This window comes from Castanea sativa, chromosome 5 (genome assembly GCF_040712315.1).
Source record: "Castanea sativa cultivar Marrone di Chiusa Pesio chromosome 5, ASM4071231v1".
NCBI classification, from domain to species: Eukaryota; Viridiplantae; Streptophyta; class Magnoliopsida; order Fagales; family Fagaceae; genus Castanea; species Castanea sativa.
In genome coordinates, this window is record NC_134017.1 from 68,754,836 (window position 1) to 68,779,089 (window position 24,254).

The 24,254-nt window shown below is 36.6% G+C and overlaps 3 protein-coding genes across 3 annotated transcripts; 2 read left to right on the plus strand and 1 right to left on the minus strand.

Moving 5' to 3' along the window:
* The first annotated feature begins 647 nt into the window (after positions 1-647).
* Positions 648-9,897, plus strand: LOC142636070 (protein DETOXIFICATION 40-like). Its single transcript, XM_075810140.1, has 7 exons — positions 648-1,058; positions 1,813-2,444; positions 5,789-5,845; positions 6,237-6,475; positions 8,427-8,545; positions 8,683-8,769; positions 9,475-9,897. The coding sequence occupies exons 1-7, from the start codon at positions 717-719 to the stop codon at positions 9,538-9,540; spliced, it is 1,542 nt and encodes a 513-aa protein (XP_075666255.1). The 5' UTR covers positions 648-716; the 3' UTR covers positions 9,541-9,897.
* A 564-nt stretch (positions 9,898-10,461) lies between these two features.
* On the minus strand, positions 10,462-18,441 carry LOC142636068 (heat shock 70 kDa protein 16-like). The gene is made up of 10 exons (XM_075810139.1): positions 18,202-18,441; positions 16,552-17,856; positions 15,149-15,361; positions 13,809-13,904; positions 13,549-13,707; positions 13,082-13,282; positions 12,030-12,176; positions 11,814-11,942; positions 11,605-11,735; positions 10,462-10,846 (listed from the first exon to the last, which is right to left on the minus strand). The coding sequence occupies exons 2-10, from the start codon at positions 17,719-17,721 to the stop codon at positions 10,738-10,740; spliced, it is 2,355 nt and encodes a 784-aa protein (XP_075666254.1). The 5' UTR covers positions 17,722-17,856; positions 18,202-18,441; the 3' UTR covers positions 10,462-10,737.
* Positions 18,442-21,253: 2,812 nt separating this feature from the next.
* Positions 21,254-22,873, plus strand: LOC142635669 (uncharacterized). The gene is made up of 3 exons (XM_075809792.1): positions 21,254-21,777; positions 21,859-21,961; positions 22,136-22,873. The coding sequence occupies exons 1-3, from the start codon at positions 21,254-21,256 to the stop codon at positions 22,871-22,873; spliced, it is 1,365 nt and encodes a 454-aa protein (XP_075665907.1).
* Positions 22,874-24,254: the final 1,381 nt, after the last annotated feature.

The window sequence follows — 24,254 nt, forward strand, 5'->3', positions numbered from 1 at the left end:
AAATGATATGTCCACAACATTTTTACAATATTTTTACAACAAATCCTAAGTGGCAAATTGTTACTGGTTGTTATTGTTGGGACAAAAAAGTAATCTTAGTGTTAGATTCAAATTTGAACCTATAACAACTAACCACCTATGATTTGTTGTAAAATTGTTGTAAAAATGTTGTGGACGTAACACCTCTCTGGGTAAATAATGCAAGAATGGAAAGTGGGATTCAAAGCAAAAAATATAAAATACTATAAAATATGTCATTATTATTAGACTATCACTTAAATAAGTTAAACCCCAAGAGTATACCATAATTTGATCTTGAGGCCTTGAAAAATGATTTGTTAAAGATAATCATAGATACTCACTAGGTGAAAGTGCAAAATTTATTTTAAAAGAAGCAACTATAAGATTCAAATTTTATTATATTATGTTTTATTATTAATATATATACAACATTATATAATTAAATCATCAAGCAAGCTTACAAAAACTGAAGGAAAAAGAGAGAGAGAGAGAGAGAGAGATAAATAGTAGTAAATATTCTTTTATAAAAAATAAAAATAAAAAGTATTCCTGACACAAACAGCTAACAATTAAAGCCCCGACCAAAATATTTATTCTCAAGTTCTTCATTCCATGCATCACATTCTTCCAACCCCTCCAAATCCTTTAACAATTATCTCTCTCTTTAGAATCCTCACCACTTTCTTCACTAAACCATGGCTTCCCAAGATGAGCTTCACCAAGCCATATTAAACTCTGACCACTCAGCACCACAAGAACAAGAACACATATCTTCGCCTGTGCTTCATGAAGTAGACTCTCGGCTGGAGAAGGTGTTATCGGATACCCAGTTACCGAGCATCAAGCGCCTCCGCTTGGCCTCATGGATCGAACTCAAGCTGCTCTTCCCCCTCGCCGCTCCGGCTGTGTTTGTTTACATGATCAACAATCTCATGTCTTTGTCCACACGAGTTTTTGCAGGTCACCTTGGCAATCTTGAGCTCGCCGCTGCCTCTCTTGGCAACAGTGGCATCCAACTCTTGGCCTATGGACTCATGGTATGTCATTTCGATATATATGCATGTATCTATATACTTACACATACACAGAGACCTCTCTCTCTCTCTCTCCTCTCTCTCTGCGAAACGGTGACATTCATTAAAAGTCTTGTTGCTTAGTCCTCCTCCAAACCAAGAAAAATGCTAACTCAACAAAGATATCTTCTAAATTATTTTGAGTAACTCTGCCATATAGCGCTTAATTCTTATATATTCATTTTAAAATATGTGGATTGAATTTTATTACATATATCACTAATAATTTATCATATTAATGATGAAAATCAATATTTTTATAAGCATTAATAATATTGTGCAATTCATAATCAGATATTTATTTAAGCTAAGAGTCTTGTAATTTAAAATTGACATATTATAATATTTCTAACAAAATTATAAAAGAAATAATAGAGTTATCTAAGAATTCTAAAGGGATCTAAATTCTAAGTTTGAAAAAATAAAAAAAGGAATTATCATCTATAAAATTATTATCAATTTTACTATAAAGTATTTTGATGCTGCACTAATTTGGGTCTAACTACGTAATAAATAAATATCTGAATTACTAATCGGTTATCATTTATGTGCCATTATGTGCAAGTACCAACCATAAATGCGTTTCTGTGAAAGCTAAAAGTCGAATCACGCATTCAATGTTTACCACACAAAAAAAAAAAGAATCACAGCATTCAAGCCCCAAAAGTAAAATTAGTTTGTCTCTAGTCTCTCATACTAGTTCATGTTTTGCTTGCAGTTAGGTATGGGAAGCGCTGTAGAGACTCTATGTGGACAAGCTTATGGAGCCCATAGATACGAAATGTTAGGAGTATATCTACAAAGAGCAACGGTTGTCCTTACTCTGACTGGGATACCCATGACTGTTGTCTACTTATTATCAGAGCCAATCTTGCTCTTACTAGGTGAATCAACGGCTGTTGCATCTTCAGCCGCAGTTTTTGTCTGTGGTCTAATCCCACAAATTTTTGCTTATGCTGTGAACTTTCCCATACAAAAATTCCTCCAATCTCAAAGCATTGTAGCCCCAAGTGCATACATATCTGCAGCTACACTTGTTGTACACTTATTGATAAGTTGGTTGGCTGTGTACAAATTGGGATTGGGATTGATTGGTGCATCACTGGCTTTGAGCTTATCATGGTGGATCATAGTGGCGGCTCAGTTTGTGTATATTTTGATGAGTAGTAAGTGTAAGCACACTTGGACTGGTTTTAGCTTGCAGGCCTTTTCTGGGCTTTGGGGGTTCGTGAAATTGTCAACTGCATCGGCTGTGATGCTGTGTTTAGAGACTTGGTACTTTCAGATACTAGTTTTGGTTGCTGGGTTGCTCAAAGACCCTGAGCTCGCTTTGGATTCTCTTGCTGTTTGGTAAGGAAACTTGGTCCCTTTCATCTTGCATTGGACCCATAGATAGTTTTTTTTTATAGATGGCGACCCATAGATAGTTGAAACCTTGAAAAGCTCTATACCAAATAATAATGCATCATGATAAGTTTTGCTTCACATGTATTACGTTTACTGAAGAAAGTAGCACTGCAAAGGTTGTGTATATAAATCAACTTTCTTTCCCATCACAAATAGTAAATAAATCAACTTTCTTCAAGACTTTTGACTAGTAAAGAAAAGTTGACTTCACTTTATTTTTAAGTTTTTGAAAAGTTACATTTTACACTTTAAAAGTTTTTTTTTTTTTTTTTATAAATTTTGGTTTGAAATAAACCTCCAAGAATAAAATTGTTACAAATTAAACCTTATAATTTCACTAGTTTCAAATTGAACCCCATACTTTTAAAGTCATACTAATTTAAACCCTAAATTTTTAATTTTGATTTTTGGGTTTGATTAGGGGTTTAAATTAATACAATTTTAATCTAACTTAAGTATATGGTTTAATTTGTAATAGCTAATTTTAGAGTTTAATTTGAAACTTTTAAAATTATAGGGTTTAATTTGAAAGTACTCCTTAATTATAGAGTTTAAAATATAATTTTTCCTAATTTCTTTTTTCATATAATAGGGTTGTCAACTATTTCATGTCTATAATTAATAACTTTATCCAAAAAATTTCTAAAGCAGAATCCCCTTAAATTTGGACATCTTAAGCTTTTTCAAAACCAATAATATCATTGTAATTTGGGGGAAATGAAGTTTGGATATATTTACCTAATTTCTGTATTAAAATTTGTTATTTACATTTCCTTTTTCATACATTATTCACCCATGAATTCTCAAAAGAAAATATAGTTTTGATAAGTATTATGTGAAATAAAGGATGAAAAAAATGTGTGAGAAGATATTTCAAATAAAATAATTGTTGTGGAAATTGGTCTTTTGGAAACACATTGGCCAATGGAAGACAGAAATAAAAAGATAGGATCAAATGATTTGTTTGTGATAACTTTCTATGTGTCCACGTTACAAAGTAGATGGTGGTGGCATTCATTAATTAGTATCTTGACAAGTATGTACCGACACGATTAATTGGGGTTAGTTCCGTAATTAAATTTAGGCTAAAATTTATGAGATATGTTCTGTTCATAATATTTTCACAACAAATTTACAGGTTGTTAATGGTAGGATAAAAAAGTAATTTCAATAATAAGTTCAAATTAGAACCAATAACAACTAACTACATATGATTTATGGTGAAAACGTGAAAATATTGTGAATGTAGCACTTCTTAAAATTAATGTAGTTCATTATCTTTTACTTTAATTGTCAAATTACTCTTTAAGATTTTTTTTTTATCAATTTAATCTCTTGCCTTTTCAAAATGAAACAATATGATTTTCTGCCCAAATTTATTAGCAAATAAAATTGTTTAAACTTAAAAAAATAAAAATAATTATACTCACACAACTACAAGATTTATTAAACGACATATCTCAAAAATATTTTCAATTAAATGTTTAATAAAAATAAACGTTTAAAGAATGTCATTTGCTAACTGATTTGAACAAAATGAATATATTGACTCATTTTGACAAATTGGTGGATTAAATAAGCTAAAATCAATCCTTAAGGATTAATTTGATAATTCAAGTAAAATTCAAGAGACTAAATTTAATATTAGCCTTAAATGTAATAATGTAACTTTGGACGATTTAACTCTATATATACAAGGAAGTGTATTGATCAAAAAACTACATACAAGTATGTCTATATATTTATATTATTTAAAGTACATAAATAACAAGATAATTTATTTTCTTTTTGAGAAACAAATACACACACAAAAGGGAGAAAAATGAGTTTTAAAACAAAAACACACCACAGCTCAATATCTAAAGAAATTAGTAATGAAGAATTCACCCAAAAAAAAAAAAACTACCTTGATTGGGACTAATCTTGTCATTTGTGGTTTTGGTTAATTTCGAACCCCTATAGGCTCATTCACCAGTTTTTCCTTGTTATTTTCATAGGCATTTTTGATTCCACACTTATTTAGATGTAAATCCTTAAAATTCCTCTATTTAAAATCAGATGGGTATAGGAGATTTCTTTTGGGTTTGACCTCTACATGTTAAGTGGATATGATTAAGTGGATATGATAACTAGTTAGCACATGAATTCTTCACCGTATGTTTTCCTCTCTCTTTGTTTTCATGCATGAGCTTGAGTACATATCATACAGAATCTTGACTCACATTTGACAAAGATTTGACTAAATTATTTTTAAGTGATAAAATCAAAGTCTAATTATACCTTTTTGTCCAACTAAATTCACGGTCACAGACATGCATGTGCCTAAGAATAGAGACAGACAGACTTCAGCACCAAAAAAAAAAAAGAGTAGAGACAGACAAATTTTTTTATTTATTTAACTATTCCCTGTGCTGCTTTCTTTCTGAAAAATATCTCTACATGGGCGATCAATGTCATTAATCTAAAGATTCTGCCCACAAGTAAGGAACTGTCAGGATAAGAATAATAATAAAGTGTGTTCTTCAAAGCATTACTAGACTCCTATGAATGCTTATGAAATGAATTACTGTCGTCATATGTTATCCACCATTCTACACTCACCTAAACATTGTTTCTTGACAATTTGACTTTGACCTATAATTAATATTAGCCTTAACCTTCATATTAACTTTGACTTTGACCTATAACTAGGGCTCCTTGCTTCACTGCCAACACAAGTTTCACCTATCCCCTTTAATTGCCAGAAATAAAAATACTAGCATGCTGATCTATTATATGTATAAACATGTTTGATGGTTTCCACTTCAGTGAAAAGAAAATGCGATGCCAATATGAACTGATCGATCCCACTAGATTTATAGTGGATTTAATCATATGTCTAAGCATGATGGTTAATTTTGTGGGTTTGAAGTCCATGCCTCTATGGTCCTAAATCCATTCTTTCTTACAATTAGTTATCTAATACAAAATTTATAATAGAACCAACATTATGTGCATTAGGAATAATACTAGAGATTTAATTTTTTTTTTTTTTTCACAACTGGTTAAGTAGGTAAAGTTTGATTTTTGAGTAATATTACTCTTTCATTAATCCATTAATAATACCACCTTTATTATGTACTCATTAAAATAGGTTAGTGAAAATTTTGTATCATTGGAATAATTGTTGTATGATACATAAATAACTCTAGATCTAAGTTTAGTCTGGTAAGTACATGTGTGCATTTCTGCATAGGGCTGATTATTGATAGGCTCTAATTAGTAACCAATGATTTCATCCTATGCAGCATGGCAATTACTGGACTATTGTTCATGGTGTCAGTCGGGTTTAATGCAGCTGCAAGGTCAGTCAAATTGATTGTTATTAGTACATTTAACTTATTATTCAACAATTTCTTTTGATGTACAATCCTACAACTTTGCTTTATCATTCAAAGATGTCTAATGTAACCACTAAAGTGACTAAACACCTTTGTGTCAATATTTTTCACAATTTTTATTTTTTTTACAATTTGTTAAGGTAATAAGTTGAAATTAGAGCAATATATCACTTTTATATTAGCACAAGTACCACTAATATTGATGTTATTATGTATCAATCACAACATTTTAAAAAAAAAATGTGACAATTTTTGTATTCAGGAATGATATTCAAGTTTTACCTACATATATCATGCTTGAACCCAAATAATTGTTCCTAACTATTAAGGCCTGAATAGAATTTGATTGAAACAGTGTCAGGGTGAGCAATGAGCTAGGGGCTGGTAATCCCAAATCAGCAGCATTCAGTGTTATAATCGTGAATATAGTTTCTTTCATTATTGCTGTAATAGAAGCAATCGTTGTGCTCTCACTTCGCCATGTCATAAGCTATGCCTTCACTAGCGGTGAAACCGTGGCTAATGCAGTCTCAGAGCTCTGTCCATACTTGGCTGTCACTCTCATTCTCAATGGAGTTCAACCAGTCTTGTCCGGTAAGTACTCCACACATAAAAATTTGGTTATTCAACATAATTTCTGATAGATATTTGAGATTTTTTGTATCATGCAAGTAACATATAATTTTTCACAACTATTTTCTCGTGATGTATTGTAATTTTTCTGCTGCAAGACGTGATATATTATTATTTTATTGATACATAATAAAAGTCAGTGAGGTTAGCAATAGGAAAATGTGAAAAATGATGTTGCCTCTTTAAAAACTTCGGATTTGTTAACAGATGCACAACTTGTTGGGCTTTGTGGAACTAGTTGTGCTTGATTCGGATTATGACTTGACCTAAAATAATATTGTTATAGTTGTGCATATGATATAAAGATTGTTGTTTTGGAGATTAGGATATTATGTTGTTTTTTAGAGAGAAAACTGTATCACCGCACTCTATTTTTTTTCCTAAGTGCAACTCCATGGACGTAAGCAAATTGTCGAATCACGTAAATACTGTCTTGTGTGTGATTATTTTTCTTTAGCGTTTTTTTTTTTTTTTTTCTATTTTTGCATCTCACAGATTTGGGAATTTCGTATATATTCCCATCACAACTTTGGGTCAAGTTAAACGGTTCTCTTATGCACTTATGAAAGTAGAATTTTATAATACAATTAAGTCAGAGAATCCGTATTTTTATTAGATTTTGTTATCTCCTAATACATGCGGGACATTTTTAAAGCCTACCTAACAAGTGCACAAGGACACGCTTTTGTTAACGGATGGCCTAAAACAGAATGGATCCCACATGCATTGAGAAGTAACAAATGAGTAAAAATTAACAGTAAGGGAAGGACTATATACATATATATATATATATATATAGAGAGAGAGAGAGAGAGAGAGAGAGAGAGAGAGAGAGCTACCACACAAGATACCACCTCAACAGCCTGCTAACCTAGCCTTGTTGCTCAACTTGATTAAAGATTTTGCCTCTGGCTGCATCAGAGGAATCCGCACAATACTGTTTTTTCATGTGGTAACCTAACCAAACCACCAGTCAAAATGAACCCTTATCACCATTGCTAAGCCTGCCCTGCTCCTCTTCTCGCAAAGAAAATACTGTAATTCTTTTGGTCTTCTTCTATAGAATAAAAATTCTATTGTACTGGATTTGTTTGAAGCGGCAAGGGAAGGACTACTTGTTTAATGTAGTAACATGCATCATATAACTGTATGGCCCAAATTCACCATTGGGATCAGTTGCGGGCTCTCTTTTCTCTATCTTTTCTTAGCTGCTGGGACAGTCTTAGAAATCTCATGTCATCAAAGATGTGCATAAATATATATATATTTCCTAGTACGATGCATGGTACTACGTGTTGCATATTGTGTTGGTATCAATAAGTTTTGTTGGACCTATGAAAAGTTAATTATTAGGTAAGGAGCAGTGTTTATTACTCATTATTTATTTTATACGATCACTGATATAAGTATCCTGTGTGCAAAAAGTTTAATTCATATAACCACCGCACATCTTTGGTGCGATGGTCACTCCAAAAATATAAGTACTTGTGGGGTGTGGAGGGTAATAGCTGAGGTTCAAGTATCTACGAGAGAGCTTCACACATATATACACTTAGATTAGGTTAGAGTAAAAATTATATCTTGTATCAAAAAATTCAGATAATGAAATACCTATTTATTTCAACTAAATGGAGAGAGGTTCAAGTTATAGTAGAGGCCTTGTAAACATGTTATTTATTTTATTTTTTATGGTGCCTCACTAATGAGAGGATTATTTTCCTGAAAGAAAGACTGACATTGTAGCCGTTTTTTTGTTTTCCTTTCCAAATACAAATCTAGCTATTAATCCTCATCGGGGCTTCTTTTTTAATGCAAAAGGGCAATGGCAGAGTTCAATGTTAAAAGTCGTTTTAAACTCTTTATTATTATAATTAGATTCACTTTAAATAACATTTTTAAGTTTTAATTGTAGGGGTGGCTGTTGGATGTGGATGGCAAGCATTTGTGGCATATGTAAATGTGGGATGTTACTACGTGGTTGGAGTACCTTTGGGTTGTGTTCTCGGCTTTAAGTTCGACCTTGGCGCTAAGGTTTACCAATTAAGCACCCTTCTTATATAAGTCATAAATATGATGCAACTTTGTTTTCATGCACACTGATACACATTATTTTAGATGTGACCAAAGAAATGATGCACTGAATAAAATTGTTTGACTGAACGAAACAGGGAATATGGACAGGGATGATAGGAGGAACTGTGATGCAGACCTTAATTTTACTTTGGACAACTTTTCGCACGGACTGGAATAAAGAGGTATATTCTGCAATGAATAAAGAGGATTTGAACTTTAGTTTACTACTTGAAAATTGAAATGCTTACTATCATTTATGGCTTTTGAACATTGAGTAATCGGTCCCTCTATATGCTAACACAAATTTTGGGGCACATACAAAAAAAAAAAAAAAAAAAGGAGAAAGAAAAAAGAAAAGATAACCATTATGAATTTGATCGTGGAATTACAACCACAAGCTCTTATTTTCAAAATAAAAATTGAGCATCTTAAATTTTTAGATGTTCCATCAACCCATCACTGTAATGATCAAACACAATGATAGCCTAACAAAGACCTGTCACACAATGTGGCTGGCCCAAAAACAAGGGTTTTGGAAGTTGGTGCCGTTTGGACCAGTAAGGTGCAATCAATTATTTTGGGCTGGAACCCATCTGACGTTCATTGAATTGATTAGATGATTATAAATTGACCCTTCAGACTCCCCAAAAAAATGACATATATTTAAGGATTAAAAAAAAAAAATGAAGACAAATTGTTAATAATTTGTATCACATGCGACTTCAACCTAGTTGTAACTGAGGTTCTAGTGATAGCCCATTAATAATATCCTTTTAGAGATGTTTTATGTCTAATTCAAAACCACATGCACCTCCTTCTCCCTCACCATCTATCTAAAATAACTAGTGGTAACCAGTAAACAAGCACTGAGAAGTTGAAATTTTCAGGTGGAGATTGCTAAAAAACGATTGGAAAAATGGGACGACACAAAGGAGCCTCTGCTGAGGAGCTAATGAGCTTGCTCACGTTGATTCACAAGTATCAAAAGTCTGGGCCTGAGTTGTAGGAGATGGACTTGCAACAATCAATCATAGACAGGATTTGAGCCATCGATCAACTACCCAAAATCTCTGGCTAGTTAACAAGCCTGCCCATCATTCTTGGACCATAAAAGGAATTGAGTTGTGGTGTGCTTTACTGGGAATCAGCCGATATTGTGGCCCGTCTTTCGTTCTTTTTTGGCATCAATTTGCTCAGTGTGCTTTAAACTTTATTGATCTACATATTCTCCTAGCCTTACTGCTGGACTAGTCGAAATTCATCCTAATAATTTATCATGAGTCAAATCTATAAAATTGATGATTTTATTACCCCAGATGTTGTCCAGAGGCTCACAGTTTACTTAATAGGTGACGTACTTGCATGTAAGCTTATAGTGCAAATGAGCAAATTAATGTCTATCATGAACCGAAAATTATACCTGACAGTGTTAATTTGCACATGAACATCCAACGATTGCAAACTCTCTAGTGGGCGAAAAAACAGGACTGGACCTCGTATTACAAACATATCAAGTGCCTTTGTCCTCTGAATTGTACCATTGATGCTTTTCTTTTTCTGTTCTTTTTATTCAAGTTACAAGTAGAGGAGAGGGAATTTGAACATTGGTTGTCCTTGTGGAAGATGCCAAACAATGCTACTGAGTACCATGGATTCTTCTTAATAGATTCTTAAATTCAACAATAACAGTTTCTCACAATGAAAGAAAATGAAACAAGCCAAGATCGCAAAAAAATGAAGCTAAGTGAACCAAAAAGACTAATATGAGATGAGATGAGATGAATTCAAATATTAATAAATTATGCAGTTTATTAGCCAATGGATTTTTAGAATGGGTTAGTAAAGAGGTCGAATGAGGTGGGGACGAGTATCTGGATCTAAATTCAGTAAATCATGATTTCTTTTATTACAAAACAGGGGCCTTGGCCAACAAAATCTATATTGTTTACATTTACAAATTAAAGCACTCCACAATTTCCTTTTTTATCCTACACATTGAATTAGTAAATCGTAACGAATAATCTAAAAACAAGAAGCAAAAAGTTATATTCATGAGAACAAACAAAACCAGTGCTCACCTTCTGAGAATGTTTCAGCTGCTACTAGAAGTGCAAGATTTTACATCTGTAAACATGCATAGAGATTCCGCATCAATCTACTTGCATGCGAATGCCATCCGGTTTGTCTCTTTGGTCTGAGTCATCTTCATCCTCAAAACTGGGGGGAGAAGCATTGGATCTCATTATGTGTTTGCATGTCCTGAACAACAAATCCGTGGAGGCATCAGGTTTAATTTTAAAGGTAGAGAAAGCCAAAAGAAAAAGATGTAATGGAAACAGCAACAAGATGAAAGATAACAAACAAACACAATTTGTCAATGAAAAGAGAAAAGAATACACCAGTTCCATAAAAATTTCCACTAAAATTAAAGTTAGATAAGGGCAGATGTTTGTAGGATAGGATCTTCACGTGACCAAATCTACTAGCAGCTAAGTACAAATATATTGAGTAATAAACTTCTTTCAAGGATTTGGTGTGGGATTGCATTTGTTGTGTTCTTCGATAGATGGAACATGAAGTGCAACTGAGAAAAATATCACGTAAATATTAAATGAAAGCAAAGGCAACACAGCAGCAGTAACATAACTTTCTCATATATGGCAGCTGTTATTGAGCTAGACACCTGCTACCATTACATTTTATGTGATATCTATTGATTTTTATAATTATCCAATCAAATTTAGAGTATAGTCCACATATACTAATTACTAATACAAAACAACAAAACCCTCATCCCAAAACTTTAAAGGATCAGTTACGGATTCTCAACATGCCATGCATTCTCCACAATTATCTATCCAAAATCATTCTCTTTGTCAGCTCTTTAAATAAATATATTATAACTGAAATTCAGTATGAATAGTCAGCAATTTAAACTCTATATGTGGATTCCCATCTCTCAGATTTTTAAAGTCAGTACTCTGTGAAGTGAAGATACTAAAGTATGAGAACAGTACATGTCAAGGGCCTCTGACTTTCTCTTGATTTCGTTTGACCATAATATTGGATCAGCATTTTTAGGCAAAGAATTCTGATGTTGGAGTTTCTCTTGCAACCATTGTTCTGCTTTATTGCATTCATCAATGACCTGCAAAATAAAATAATCAAATAGTGAACCGTGAAAGACTGTCTTCACCACCAACGAAGTAATGGACAAGGATCATACCACATCTCTCTCACCGACAGGATGTGATTCTACAACCATCCGATAATTTGTGATGCAATCTAATAGATCCTTACTAGCTCGGGCTCGTGCCTCTTCCTCTTTATATCGGTTTTCAATGGGATCAACCAGCTGTTACAACCCAAAACACTGTCAGATGTATCATTTAACGGAAAAATATTCATAAAAATTGTAGAAAATTTATAATTTATTTATCACCTTTTTAAGATACTCCAGCTTTTCTGTATAAGCATCTACAGATTCATCAAATCCATCCTCATAAAGCCAGTCTTCTGTCTGTTGAAGATTATAGGATATACCTTCCCTCTCTGACTCGGTGGAAAAGCCACAGTATGTATGTAATACCTATTCACATAAGTGTGTTATTCTAACATCTGGAACAATCAAGTCTAATAAAACAGCCCAAATACCTAAATTCAATTCAGTTATAATTTAAGATTCACATATGAAAATTTAGATATGGGCCAAGACAATGCTGGACTTGACTTGAAAAAAATTTACCAGGACATCATGACAGACTGACAGGATACAGATATGGGGACCCTGTTCAAGTCACATCCACTTAGTTGAAACTTCTTAAGGTCACCAATGATTCAAATTCAGAGATTCAATCACCAGTCAAATATACGAGGAAAATTCACAAGTAAATTTTTTATTTCAAAACCTGTAAAATATATTTTTTTGAAAAATTCATAAACGAACATTGTGAGCTAGAATTTTCATGAACACAGATTGCAAGTTTTTGGTCATAGTTTCCATCAAAATCATAGGGGAAAAGAAATTTCACATGCAGCCATTAAAGAGCATTAACAAATGTTTCAAGTGAAAAAGGGAAATAAGAAAAGGCATATTTTTATAAGGGGGAAAGCTGTAAGGTTCATACTTCAAATGTGATTAAGAATTGACATAAGTAAGGCTCAAAGGAACAGGCCCAGGAAAAAAATATTACCACTGCCTACAAGGAAAGTCTAAAGGTGCACACCACATTGACCTTTTGATACACACTATTTTTCATATAAGTACTTTTTTATAAACTCATTACATCGAGGAATTGAATAAAGTATGCCACATAAGAACATCAGCTCTATTCCTATACACAACTACAACAAGTTTATAGCATATTCTACAAAGGCTTTGCTAAGGTGAAATAGGTATGATTCAAATTTTTCAGCAGGCTCCCCTAGCCTGAGAAGGGGGCTTTAGATTTGGGATTATAACTCAACCATTCATTCTGAATTTTGATGTTATACCTTATCACGCATCTCGTAGACATAAGACTCCAACGCATTTTTCATTTCTTTTGCGTGCTCCATCTTTAAGTCTTGTTGCACCAGCTGATGTTCTATCTTTTCAGCTTCTGAGAGCTCTGCTTTTGCTATTCCACCAAAGACACACTCACTAACGGGAATATCCAGCCTTTTGACAAACTTGCTTTTTCTTAGTCCATCGCCCTACACAAGGAAATTCAATTTCTAAGCTTCCAACTTATCACACATAAATACAAAAGAATGTCATCAGCTCAATACTATATAGCATAGACATGACAATTTGGCCTGCTATATAAGATAAAGGTTTTTGAAGGTGAGGAGAACAACTAATGAAAGCAAGCATACTTTTTAATTTTCCAGAGAATGTTGGAATGCAGTAAATTAATGATGTGAATGCATCTGGAGATAAGAAACGCATACATAAATGGTTAAACAACTGAACTACTTACAGAAGATACGGATGAAGGTTTCATCCGTTTAAGATTACTATCTTCAGCACTATTTGGGACAGCAGAAGACCCATGATTGGCTTCAGCCTCCATCTTTGCTGAAGTCAAATGATCATCACTCTTTGCAAGGGAATCATCATCTACATTATCTTCTAATAGCTGATTCAGTAGAAAACACTCACAAGAAATTAGAATAATCTTACACAAAAGTCTCAAGCTCAATATGTTCAGTATATGAATTGATAGAATTGTATACTTACTGAGGCTGATACTACAGTAACAATCCCATGAATGTTTAGCTGCACTCTAACTTTAACTTTTGTTGCTTCCATGTTAGAAACTTGGAAAGGGCCAATCTAGAGAAATGGAAAATCATAAATCAAGCCTAAATAAACCAATGAACAAAACTAAATAGTCAAACAGCTTGGAGATTGGGAAATCTAGGGTTCAATATCCCCTATGCTGAAGAAAGGGGCCCAACAGACATTGGTTATATACAAAAGAGACTGCAATATAAGTAACTCGCTTAAAAATTATATATATAAAAAATTTAAATAAATTTAAATTCAAAAAAAAACAGAAGAAAGAATAATTACATATTTAGAAACAAGAATAAATTTTACCCATGCTGTCACACCATCCTCAATTTTGGAAATAATCCTGCAATACATTAAGACCCACTCCTGCCCCCAAATAGGCTAAGTGCTAACAGGGATTAAATTAAATAAGATTGTAAGTTTCAGGATTCATGCTAATAACCTACCCAATGCATCCTGCGCTTTTGTTCTTAGGAATACTATGTAAACTGCAAGTAAAAAAATGTTATAAATAAGTTTTTGTCACTGATTAATGCAAAGTTTATAATGTTGAAACATTCTTACCAGGGCTTACTATAGGGAAAGGGTGAAAACAGACAGAAGGAAAAATAGATAAAGATCACCCTGAGAAGTGTTCTACTTCTACATTACACAATGTTTGGATTAGGGAAGAGGAGAGGAGAGTAGAGAGCAATGGAGGTGGGGATTTAATTCTCCCTTGCTTGGGTGTTTTTTAAAAGGGGAGGAGAAAGGATTTGAGAGGGCTTGGAGGGATTTTTTTTTTTTTTAATTTCTTCCAATTTGGGGGAATTTGGAGGGGAAGGGATTCAAATTCATTGGATTCTTGTGTACTTCCTATTTCGCCCTTAACATTTTTTATGTATAGAGCTTAATAAATCAAGGACATAATTGCCAATTTCTTTATACATTATCATTTACTCTCCTTCCAACCCTACAGCCAAACAAAGGGAGGGGCATCTACTCCCCTTTCTATTCCTCTCCTCTCTTCTACCTCCCCCGTCTTATCCTATCCTCCTCTCCCTCCCAACTTCCAAACATAGTGTTACAATTGCCAAGCACCCAAAAGGTGATTATGTCTAGTGGTCCAATTTTTAAATTTCAAGCACAAACATTGAAATTCACACTCACTAAAGAAGTTGAAATTATGTGAATTTGAATATTGTCTAAACCACTTGCATGCATGATTTAGATTTAATATAATTTTGACATGTCTCAAAATTTACATACACAATGAAATAATCATGTTCAAAAGGAAGTCGTACCATAGAACTGCTGATTTTAGGTGATACACCAGCAGGTAATTCATTTAGATCAGCATAATAAGCTTCCATATGGAACGTATCAGTTCTATGCAAACAAAGAATCTTAATACTTGGAAATGATCGGTGCTTCTGCAAAAGAGCACTATTCGACAAAGTGCAAATTGGACCTTCTTTTGTTGAGAATCCTATGGAGAAAGGAAATGCATCTTGAACCTGCAAATAATAAATTTTTTTAACACCATAATCTTAAATAGGAACAAAACTTACATAAACATAAAAGTGCAGGCATCTCTACTTATATTCTCGTGTAAAAAAATTGCAGGCATCTTAAACTATATTGTGGAGGTGTAAAAGTGCAAGCATCTCTACATATATTCTGGTCGTGTGCTCATGTCTGTGCCTAAAGAAAAGCAAATTGAAGACAACTTAAACTTATGATGATCCATGTTTGTTTCAAATATAACTCATTTTTACCATGGTTATTAATGAAATCAAATAGCAAAAAAAGAAGATACAGAGGATGCCATCGCATAGTTTTGTATCCATAACTCCACTCCCAGGGCCCCACTTTGGTAGGCCAACACTTGGTAATGATATTTAAAAAAGCTCATGTCCTCTCTCATTAAAGTAATAAACAAATAAATAAAATAGAAATATAAAATACAAAAAGATTTTCCCTGAGGGGCTATAGGCAATCTTCCAAGAAAAACATATTAATAAAGGGTAAACATTACACTATTAAGCAACATGGACACAGGTACGGGTACGATACATCAACACAACATTTTTTGAAAAAATAGGACATGGGTACAGTGGGACACATCTATTAAATTATTATTAAATATTTTTTATTTCTATTTTCTATATATTGTCAAGCATTTATTTTTCATATAATGTTAAATATATATCAATTTAAGAGCAATAATGGATAATAAAGTGAATTCATGACTATTAAAGGATGTTTAGAAATTAGAATAAAAACCAAATATAAGAATATTTATTACTTCTCAAATGCACTATTACTACTAGAGCATGAATCCTCTCTTTGTTTTGTGAAATGGTATTCGATTCCTCTTGTTCCCATGTCCTGCATTTTTATTTTTAAAAAGGACATGGCTGGGACCTGCATGGAGATGTATCCCAGGCATGTCACGTATCCATGCTTCATAGACATTACAAGGACATTATGGCCAACAACTACTGCATAGCAGTTCTAATTTTGAAGTACTATCTTTTCAAAATTAACCAGGAATGACACCCTTGGAAAATAAACAAAGAATACAAAGGGACAAACATCTGATAACATAATTGATGTATAAATCAAGTAATGATTAATAGTAGAAATCAGTTTATCTTCATAGAAACACTGGAAACTTTGCATTTGTGGATAGATAAAGACAAACCTCATATTCTCTGACCCGGTATATTGGGCTAAGCATTGCACACTGAAGAGCACAACCACGAGCCACACACTCACTCGCATTGATTGTCCGGCTTGGTTCTCTATTAAATAGAGAAGTTAAAATCCTAGTAATAGCTGGTATCCGAGACCCTGAGCCTACAAGCTCCACTGAGAGGATCTTCTCTACAGTCAAACCAGAGTCAAGCAAAGCCTTATGACAAGGAACACTAATTCTATCCAACAAGTTTAATGATAATTTCTCAAATTCGTCCCTTTTAATAAAACCCTTAACATCCTTCTCATCCATCAAGCACTCTATATTTAGTGGCGCCTCTGCATTCGCACTCAGAACCTTCTTTAGTTTCTCACAAGATGCCCTCAACCTAATAGACGCTTTGGCATTTGCATAGACATCAATATCATACTGCTCCTTGAACTGTGCTGCAAAATATCCGAACAGAACCTCATCAAAGTCTCTCCCTCCCAGGTTCCTGTCAAAAGCATGGGAAATTATTTTCATTTGTCCACTCTCAAACGATGCTACACAAACTTGTGTGTCGCAATGACCAATGTCAACAAACACAACATAAGTTGGGCCTGCAACAGAGAAATCATTCTTGTAAATACCATAGCCAAGAGCTGTAGCAGTACAGTCATGCATCAATCTCAGCGGCCTCAGTCCAGCAATTGTTGCTGCATCCAAATAAGCACGCCTCTGCAAATCCGTGAAGTAAGAAGGAATCCCAATCACACAATCCGAAACATTCAATTCAAGATCCTTCTCAGCTATTTGCTTCAAATGAGAAAACAGCATCCCCAGAATCTGAACCGGAGAGAACATATGCATCTCACCCAAATATTCTAAACGAATTAAAACACCGCCATCCTGACCTTCCAAACATTCAAAAGGGAACAACCTAAGGTCATTCTCAATATCCGGCTCCCTAAATCTCCTACCAATCAACCTCTTCACTTGAGATATAGTGGACCTAGGATTCTTTGTCGCGCTAGCAGCCCCAATGGACCCCATGAACCGCTGCTTCTCGCCAAAAGACACCACAGCCGGTGTTTCCCTCTTCGACTCATCATTCAGCAACACATCAATCCCACGTTGCTTTGCAACCCCAATTACACAGTTCTCATTTCCAATATCAAATCCCACCACACTCATTTTTTTTTTCGACTAATACAAAACCCTAAACCTCACAAAACCTCTCTTTTGATCACTATAATTGAGGAATTGGCCTCAACAGCACCACATTGTATCCATCATATCCGAATTGAATTCAACAAAATTCAGTCAAACCTACCACAAAATCATCAAATTCACCAAGCTTAAATTCATGAATAATTAAACTAAACTCAATCAACTAAAACTAACAGTAAAAATTCATTAATGAAAGTAATAATCAGGTACGGAGAATTTCATATTAGCTTAAAAATCACACTCAAAAGAAACTCAAATTTCAAACAGCAAGCAAGCAACATTTCCGTTTGGTAGCTGAGAAACCCTAGGAAAAACCACGAGAAATCATAATTCAGAGTTCAAAAGTTCAATTAGCTTTTCTTTTCTTTTTTCTTTTTTAATCTTCCGACGCTTTCTCGGCAACCAAACAGAGTGTTAAGAAAAATGAAAAAATCGAAAATGTACCTAAAAGATTACGAGAATGTAGGGCGTGTATGTTTGGATTGTAAATCAAAAATTAATCGAATTCAACAGCTAGATCACGATCGAAGATCTCTGCAAAAAAATAAACGAAACCAAACAAATAACAGAAAAAAATGGGTTTTCCCGATTGGTGAGGATAAAATAAAAGTGTGAAAAGACTTGTTTTTGCGGCTTTTGATAAAGTGGGGGTGAAACAAACAGAGTCTTAAGTCTTAGCAAAGAAACTCAACCAGTCACAGACTCACAGAGTGTGGTCGTTTCCGAGTTCGGTTTCCACGTCAGAGTTGAAGTTGGGGTGGGGACAGAGTTGTAAGGATTATGGGCCGTAGGATTTGACAAGGTGGAATGATATCGGACGGTTGAGGGGATATTGTTGTTAATCAAGTAAACGCGGCGAGTGAAAGACCACCCGGTCCTAGATTTGGGCCTATTGTTTTTGAGTCTTTTAGACGGTTCTCAAGTAGACGGCAGTGTGCTTTGGGCCTAGTGCAAAAAGTGTGTTTTACACTTAATAAAAAATAGAGATGTTATCTATTACATTTTTTTCAATATTTTTATATCAAATTTTAAGTGGTAAATTGATACTGACTATTACTAGTAAGGAAAAAAGTAATTGTAATGGTGAGTTCAACTTATCACTTAAGATTTTTTGTGAAAGTGTTGTAAAATATTGCACTTCTCTTATAGTAATACACTAAAAATGCATCTTTAGGGTCTTTTGGTTGTAGAAATAGAAAAGCGGGTTAATAAAAAATATTTTAGTTTCTTTTGTTTGTATTTGGTTGGAGTGGAAAAGTGGAGCGATAAAAATTAAAGGTTGTATACATTTACTCTCATATTCTTATTATATAACTTTTTTATAAATATTTTATTTATGAAATAAAGTATTATTGAGTAAATAAATAAAACAACCCAATTGATTGAAATGAAGGAGAAAAAAGAAAACATAAATCACATTAGTTTTATTTAGGTTGGGGGGAGAAGGGGTAGATGGGTCTCCCCCAAAATCTCTCCAACCAAACACTCCTCCCACCCAAAATCTCTCATATTTTCACATCAACCAAACATAACCTTAATAGCATGTTCATATGAAAGTGGTATTATACAAATTATAATTTACAACCTCAACAAGTTGTGAAATATTCTATGCTTCTAATATTATTTATGATTAATTGAAAGTCTCGTATAATTATTTTTTTTTATAAATGTTTGTTGATGCTATTGATTGTATGGACTAACTAGCAGGGTCGGCCCTAGGCTTAGGCCAATTAGGCCATTGCCTAGGGCCCCCTCACTAGAGAAGGCCCCAAATTTGGGGGAAATTTTTTTATTTATTTTTTATATATAAAAATATTTGGGAGATATTAAAATATTTTAGTTTATATTTTTTTCACTATTAAGAAGGCTCAAAGAATTAAGTAATGCTAGAAATAAAGATAAGACAAATTTAAATAAATAGGTCTTACAAATAGATGTGTTACTAATCACAAGTAATTCAAATAGGAAAATATTAAAAATAATATAAATTTTACTACATAAATTTTATTTATTTAATTCTTTTTATACAAGATAAAAATTCTATTTCAACATAATCTAAGTATATATGTATGGGAAACTCTCTTCTAGAGACTTAAATATTGGTCATTGCCCCCCACACCCCACAAATACTTATACTTGTGGAGTGATTACTGCACCAATGGTGCGTGGTAGTTTTCATAACTTTTATAATTTGTGTGACAATGAATATGATAAATAAATTTCAACAAACTATTGAATACATTTTTGAATGAATATTTGTGATTGGTGATATATCTTTGTAATTCTCATGTTGTAAATTTTATAATTGTACGGGCCATATCCCCCTGTTAAGCTCAATCGCCCTAAGGCCCATGAAGACTAACTCTTATAAGAGTCTTGCGCTAGTCACACATAGTAACGCGCACGCCGTGCAAGAGGTTCAAGCTCGGAGCGCTCAAAGCAGCCTGCGACGTGCCCCTGCCGAGCACATAACTTACATACGGGGTTGGTCCCAACGCCACTATCATTTTCTCCTTCCCGCCGCCTAACATCCGCTTAGATGAAACGGTATTAGACCTCCCTTCTATTGCCTAAGGAACGCCCCTGCTGAGCATCAAACCCAGCGGTGGAGCCAGTTCCAATGCCACTCTCATTTTCTCCTACTCCCAACTAAACCCCCACTTATGGGTAATAGCATTGGACCCCTCCCTCCACCCATCAGGAGAATAATCATGACCGTCCCACTAAGTTTGGCTATAAATAGACAGAGAAGATTCAGTCAAAAGAGTTGGCAATTTCAGAGGGAATAGACTAGAGAGAGAACTAATTTCAACTCTCCACAAAGAAAAAAGAGGAAAGATAGTAAAGAAAAAGGTGCGACTCAGGAAACGGGCCTGCCGAGCATTGCGCCACCCGTGGTAGGAAATCCAAAAGCCCACTATGCAAATAGATTATGAGCCCGAATTCCTTCGAGGCCCAGCAGCCTTATCATGGGTCGCACAATTGGCGCCGTCTGTGGGAATCTCCTACGTAGCTGTGGTGCTATCTTGGCACGCTTGTAAGGATGTCCGGAAGCAGACAGAGAAGCCATGCAGAGAGCGGCACTGGAGGGTCTTCGCGGGGATCTACATGGCGAGAAAGGAGGCAAAAAAGGCAGGAGGATAGAATGCACGAGGAGGCAGAAGAATCTGGGCCCAGAGAGGGGTCGTATCAAACCCTCCGGACAATGTCTGACGCCTCAGGCCACAGCCGCCTTGATAGAAGAGACCAGGAGCTTGAACGGAGGGACCAAGAGCTAGAGCGCCTACGCAGGGCGGTTAGGGACTTGGAGTTGCAAGCACGGGGCCGACGCAGGAGAAGGGACCAGGGAGCACGAAGGGAAAGGTCAGTAAGTGTGGGGAATCGCCGTGAGGCAGGGTCTCGTCAATCCGGGTCTCATAGGCACCGCGATCGCTCGCGAGAGTATGCGGACCGTGAATCAACCTCCCCCGACACGGAGTGACCGCGTAACGCGGCAATGGAAACCATGAGCCGAGCACTGCGTCAAGCTGCCCGGTCACCGTTCTCTAGAGAAATCGAGAACGCGCCTATGCCAAGCCGGTTCACACGGCCACCGTTCAATTCCTACATCGGGAAGACAGACCCGGTGGAACATGTAAGTCACTATATCCAGATGATGTCCTTACACTCCCATAACGATGCATTGATGTGTAAGGTTTTCCCCTCGAGCCTTGGGCCCACTGCTTTGAGATGGTTCAACAGGTTGAAGAAGGGCTCAGTCCACAGTTTTGCGGAACTAATTCAGGAGTTCGGGGTGCGGTTCATGACTTGCAGCCGAGTGCTGCAGCCCGTGGACTCGTTGCTATCAATGAAGATGGGGGCTGGAGAGACCCTTCACAACTACGCCAATCGGTACTGGGAGCTGTACAACGAGATTGGCGGGGGTAATGAAAAGATCGCGGCGAGCACCTTTCAGATGGGCCTACCAGAAGAGTCCGGGCTGAGAGAATCATTGACCTTAAAGCCTCCCGAGGATATGAGGTAGTTGATGAGGCATATCGAAGAGTACAAGCGCTTAGAAGATGATCGGCTGTAGTCCAAAGGGAATGAGCCAATAATCAGTTATGCTCGGAACAACGGCTTCAACCCCAGACACAGGAAGGATTTGAGAATTCAAGATCTCGACCCGGCGGTTGGGGGAGTCAACGCGACGTTCAAGGAGCCTGTACACCGCATTATTTATAGGATAAAAAATGAGCCATATTTTAAGCGGCCGAACAGGATGGCAGGTGACCCGTCAAGGAGAAACCAGAATTTGTATTATTCCTATCACAGGGACAAATGGCACACCACCGAGCAGTGTAGGGTGTTGAAAGATCACCTGGAGTAGTTGGTGAAGGCGGGCCATTTGAAAGAATTTCTAGTGGAGGCAGGGAATCAGGAGACCGGACAGGCTGATCGGCCGCGTAGAAACCCTCTCCCACCCCCTTTGGGAGTGATAGAGGTCATCCACGCTGCCCCAAGGGCAATTAAAACACCTACGGTAAAAGGGGTGTTGGCCGTGGTGTCAGCGGAAAGAAGCACGGGCAAGCAACCCCCGGGGAAGAAGCCAAGGTACAGTATACAACCCATCGCGTTCGACGACGATGACCTGGAATGTACTACCGAGCCCCACCACGATGCTTTAATAGTCACGGCCCGAATAAGGGGATTCATAGTGAAGAGAATAATGATAGATCAAGGGAGTGGCGCAAATGTAATGTACCCGGACCTGTACAGGGGGTTCGGCCTGAAAAAGAGGGACTTGTCCAAGTATGATACACCTTTGATGATATTCGACGGACACGTGGTGATTCCAGAGGGGCAGATTTTGCTCCCAGTTGTCATGGGAGGCAGGGAGGTAATGGTGACATTCATAGTGGTCACCTCTTTCTCACCATACACAGCAATATTCGGAAGGCCATGGATACATGACATGGGGGTTGTGCCGTCCACTTTGCACGTAAAAGTCAAGTTCCGAACTGATGAGGGGATTACAATAATAAAGGGTGACCAGCAGGCGGCTAGGCAATGTTTGGTAGCCGCGGCAGTCAAACAAACCGAGCAGAAGGAATCAGTCGAGAAAGCACCCCTATAGCAATTACAGCAGCTCCAGGTGGAGGGGACCACCTCTGCCGAGGATTTGGTAAGCGTAATGATCTTACTGGGTAGTGAAAGGAGTTTTCAGATAGGGGCAAGGTTGAATGATGGGGAAAGGGTGCAGCTACTGTTATTCCTCATACAGAACGTGGATGTGTTTCCATGGAGTCCGTATGAGGTGCCCGGCGTCGACCCCGAGTTCATAGTTCACAAGCTGAACGTGGATCCTTTATGCCCCCCCCCCAAGAAACAGAGACCGAGAAGGTCTACCAAGGAGCACGTGGAAGCCGTCAGACAGGAAGTCGGGAGACTGAGAGAAGCGGGGGCCATAAAGGAAGCGTTCTTTCTGGAGTGGCTTGCAAACACGATGGTCGTGAAGAAGAAGAGCGGCAAGTGGAGAGTTTGTGTTGATTTTACCGATCTTAACCGAGCATGTCCGAAGGATCCATTTCCGATGCTGAAAATCGACCAATTGGTGGACACTACATGCGGGCACCCGAGAATGCGTTTCCTCGATGCTTTCGAGGGCTATCACAAAATTGCCCTAACCGCTGAGGACTAGGAGAAGACGGCATTCTTAACGCCCGATGCTAACTACCACTATATCGTGATGCCGTTCGGTTTGAAGAACGCAGGAGCCACATATCAACGAATGATGACGAGGATGTTTAAGGATAAGATTGGACGGATGGTGGAAGTATACATTGACGACATGGTGATAAAGAGCAAGCAAGAAGGGAAGCACGTTGGCGACCTGAAGGAAGCATTCAAGATACTCCGACACCACCAGCTGCGCCTCAACGCTGATAAGTGTGCATTCGGGGTTGGATCCGGTAGATTCCTAGGTTATTTGATTACTAAACGGGGGATAGAGGTCAGCCCCAATCAAATTGAAGCCGTGAAACGTCTCAGATCGCTGGGCAATCCAAAAGAGGATCAAAAGCTAACTGGTATGCTGGCTGCTCTCAACCGATTTATTTCCAAGTTCGCTAATCAGTGCCAGCCTTTTTACCAACTTCTGAAGAAGTGGAAGGGGTTCCAGTGGGACGAGGAGTGTGACAGGGCCTTCCAAGATTTAAAGGATTACCTCGGCCGAGCACCGACGTTGTCTGCCCCAGAGCCTGGAGAAGACTTGTACATGTACCTCTCCGTGTCCGAGCATGCAGAGAGCGCCTTACAACTAAGGGATAACAGCGCACAGCTCCCGGTTTATTACATCAGTAAGACACTAGTCGACGCAGAGACCAGGTACTTACCATTGGAGAAGCTGGTGCTGGCACTCGTGCACTCCACCCGAAAATTACCCCATTATTTTCAGGCCCACACAGTCCACGTCTTGACCGAACACCTGCTCCAGTCATTATTGAGGAGATCTGACT

Coding starts and splice junctions, on each gene's coding strand:
- LOC142636070 (XM_075810140.1), top strand. CDS start 717: ATGGCTTCCCAAGATGAGCTTCACCAAGCCATATTAAACTCTGACCAC. Junction 6,476..8,426: donor AGTTCAACCAGTCTTGTCCG/GTAAGTACTCCA, acceptor TTTTAATTGTAG/GGGTGGCTGTTGGATGTGGA. Junction 8,770..9,474: donor GCACGGACTGGAATAAAGAG/GTATATTCTGCA, acceptor TGAAATTTTCAG/GTGGAGATTGCTAAAAAACG.
- LOC142636068 (XM_075810139.1), bottom strand. CDS start 17,721: ATGAGTGTGGTGGGATTTGATATTGGAAATGAGAACTGTGTAATTGGG. Junction 15,362..16,551: donor ACCGGGTCAGAGAATATGAG/GTTTGTCTTTAT, acceptor TATTATTTGCAG/GTTCAAGATGCATTTCCTTT. Junction 13,283..13,548: donor AACCTTCATCCGTATCTTCT/GTAAGTAGTTCA, acceptor TTCCTTGTGTAG/GGCGATGGACTAAGAAAAAG.
- LOC142635669 (XM_075809792.1), top strand. CDS start 21,254: ATGGAAACCATGAGCCGAGCACTGCGTCAAGCTGCCCGGTCACCGTTC. Junction 21,778..21,858: donor AAGCCTCCCGAGGATATGAG/GTAGTTGATGAG, acceptor GCCAATAATCAG/TTATGCTCGGAACAACGGCT. Junction 21,962..22,135: donor ACGCGACGTTCAAGGAGCCT/GTACACCGCATT, acceptor TAGTTGGTGAAG/GCGGGCCATTTGAAAGAATT.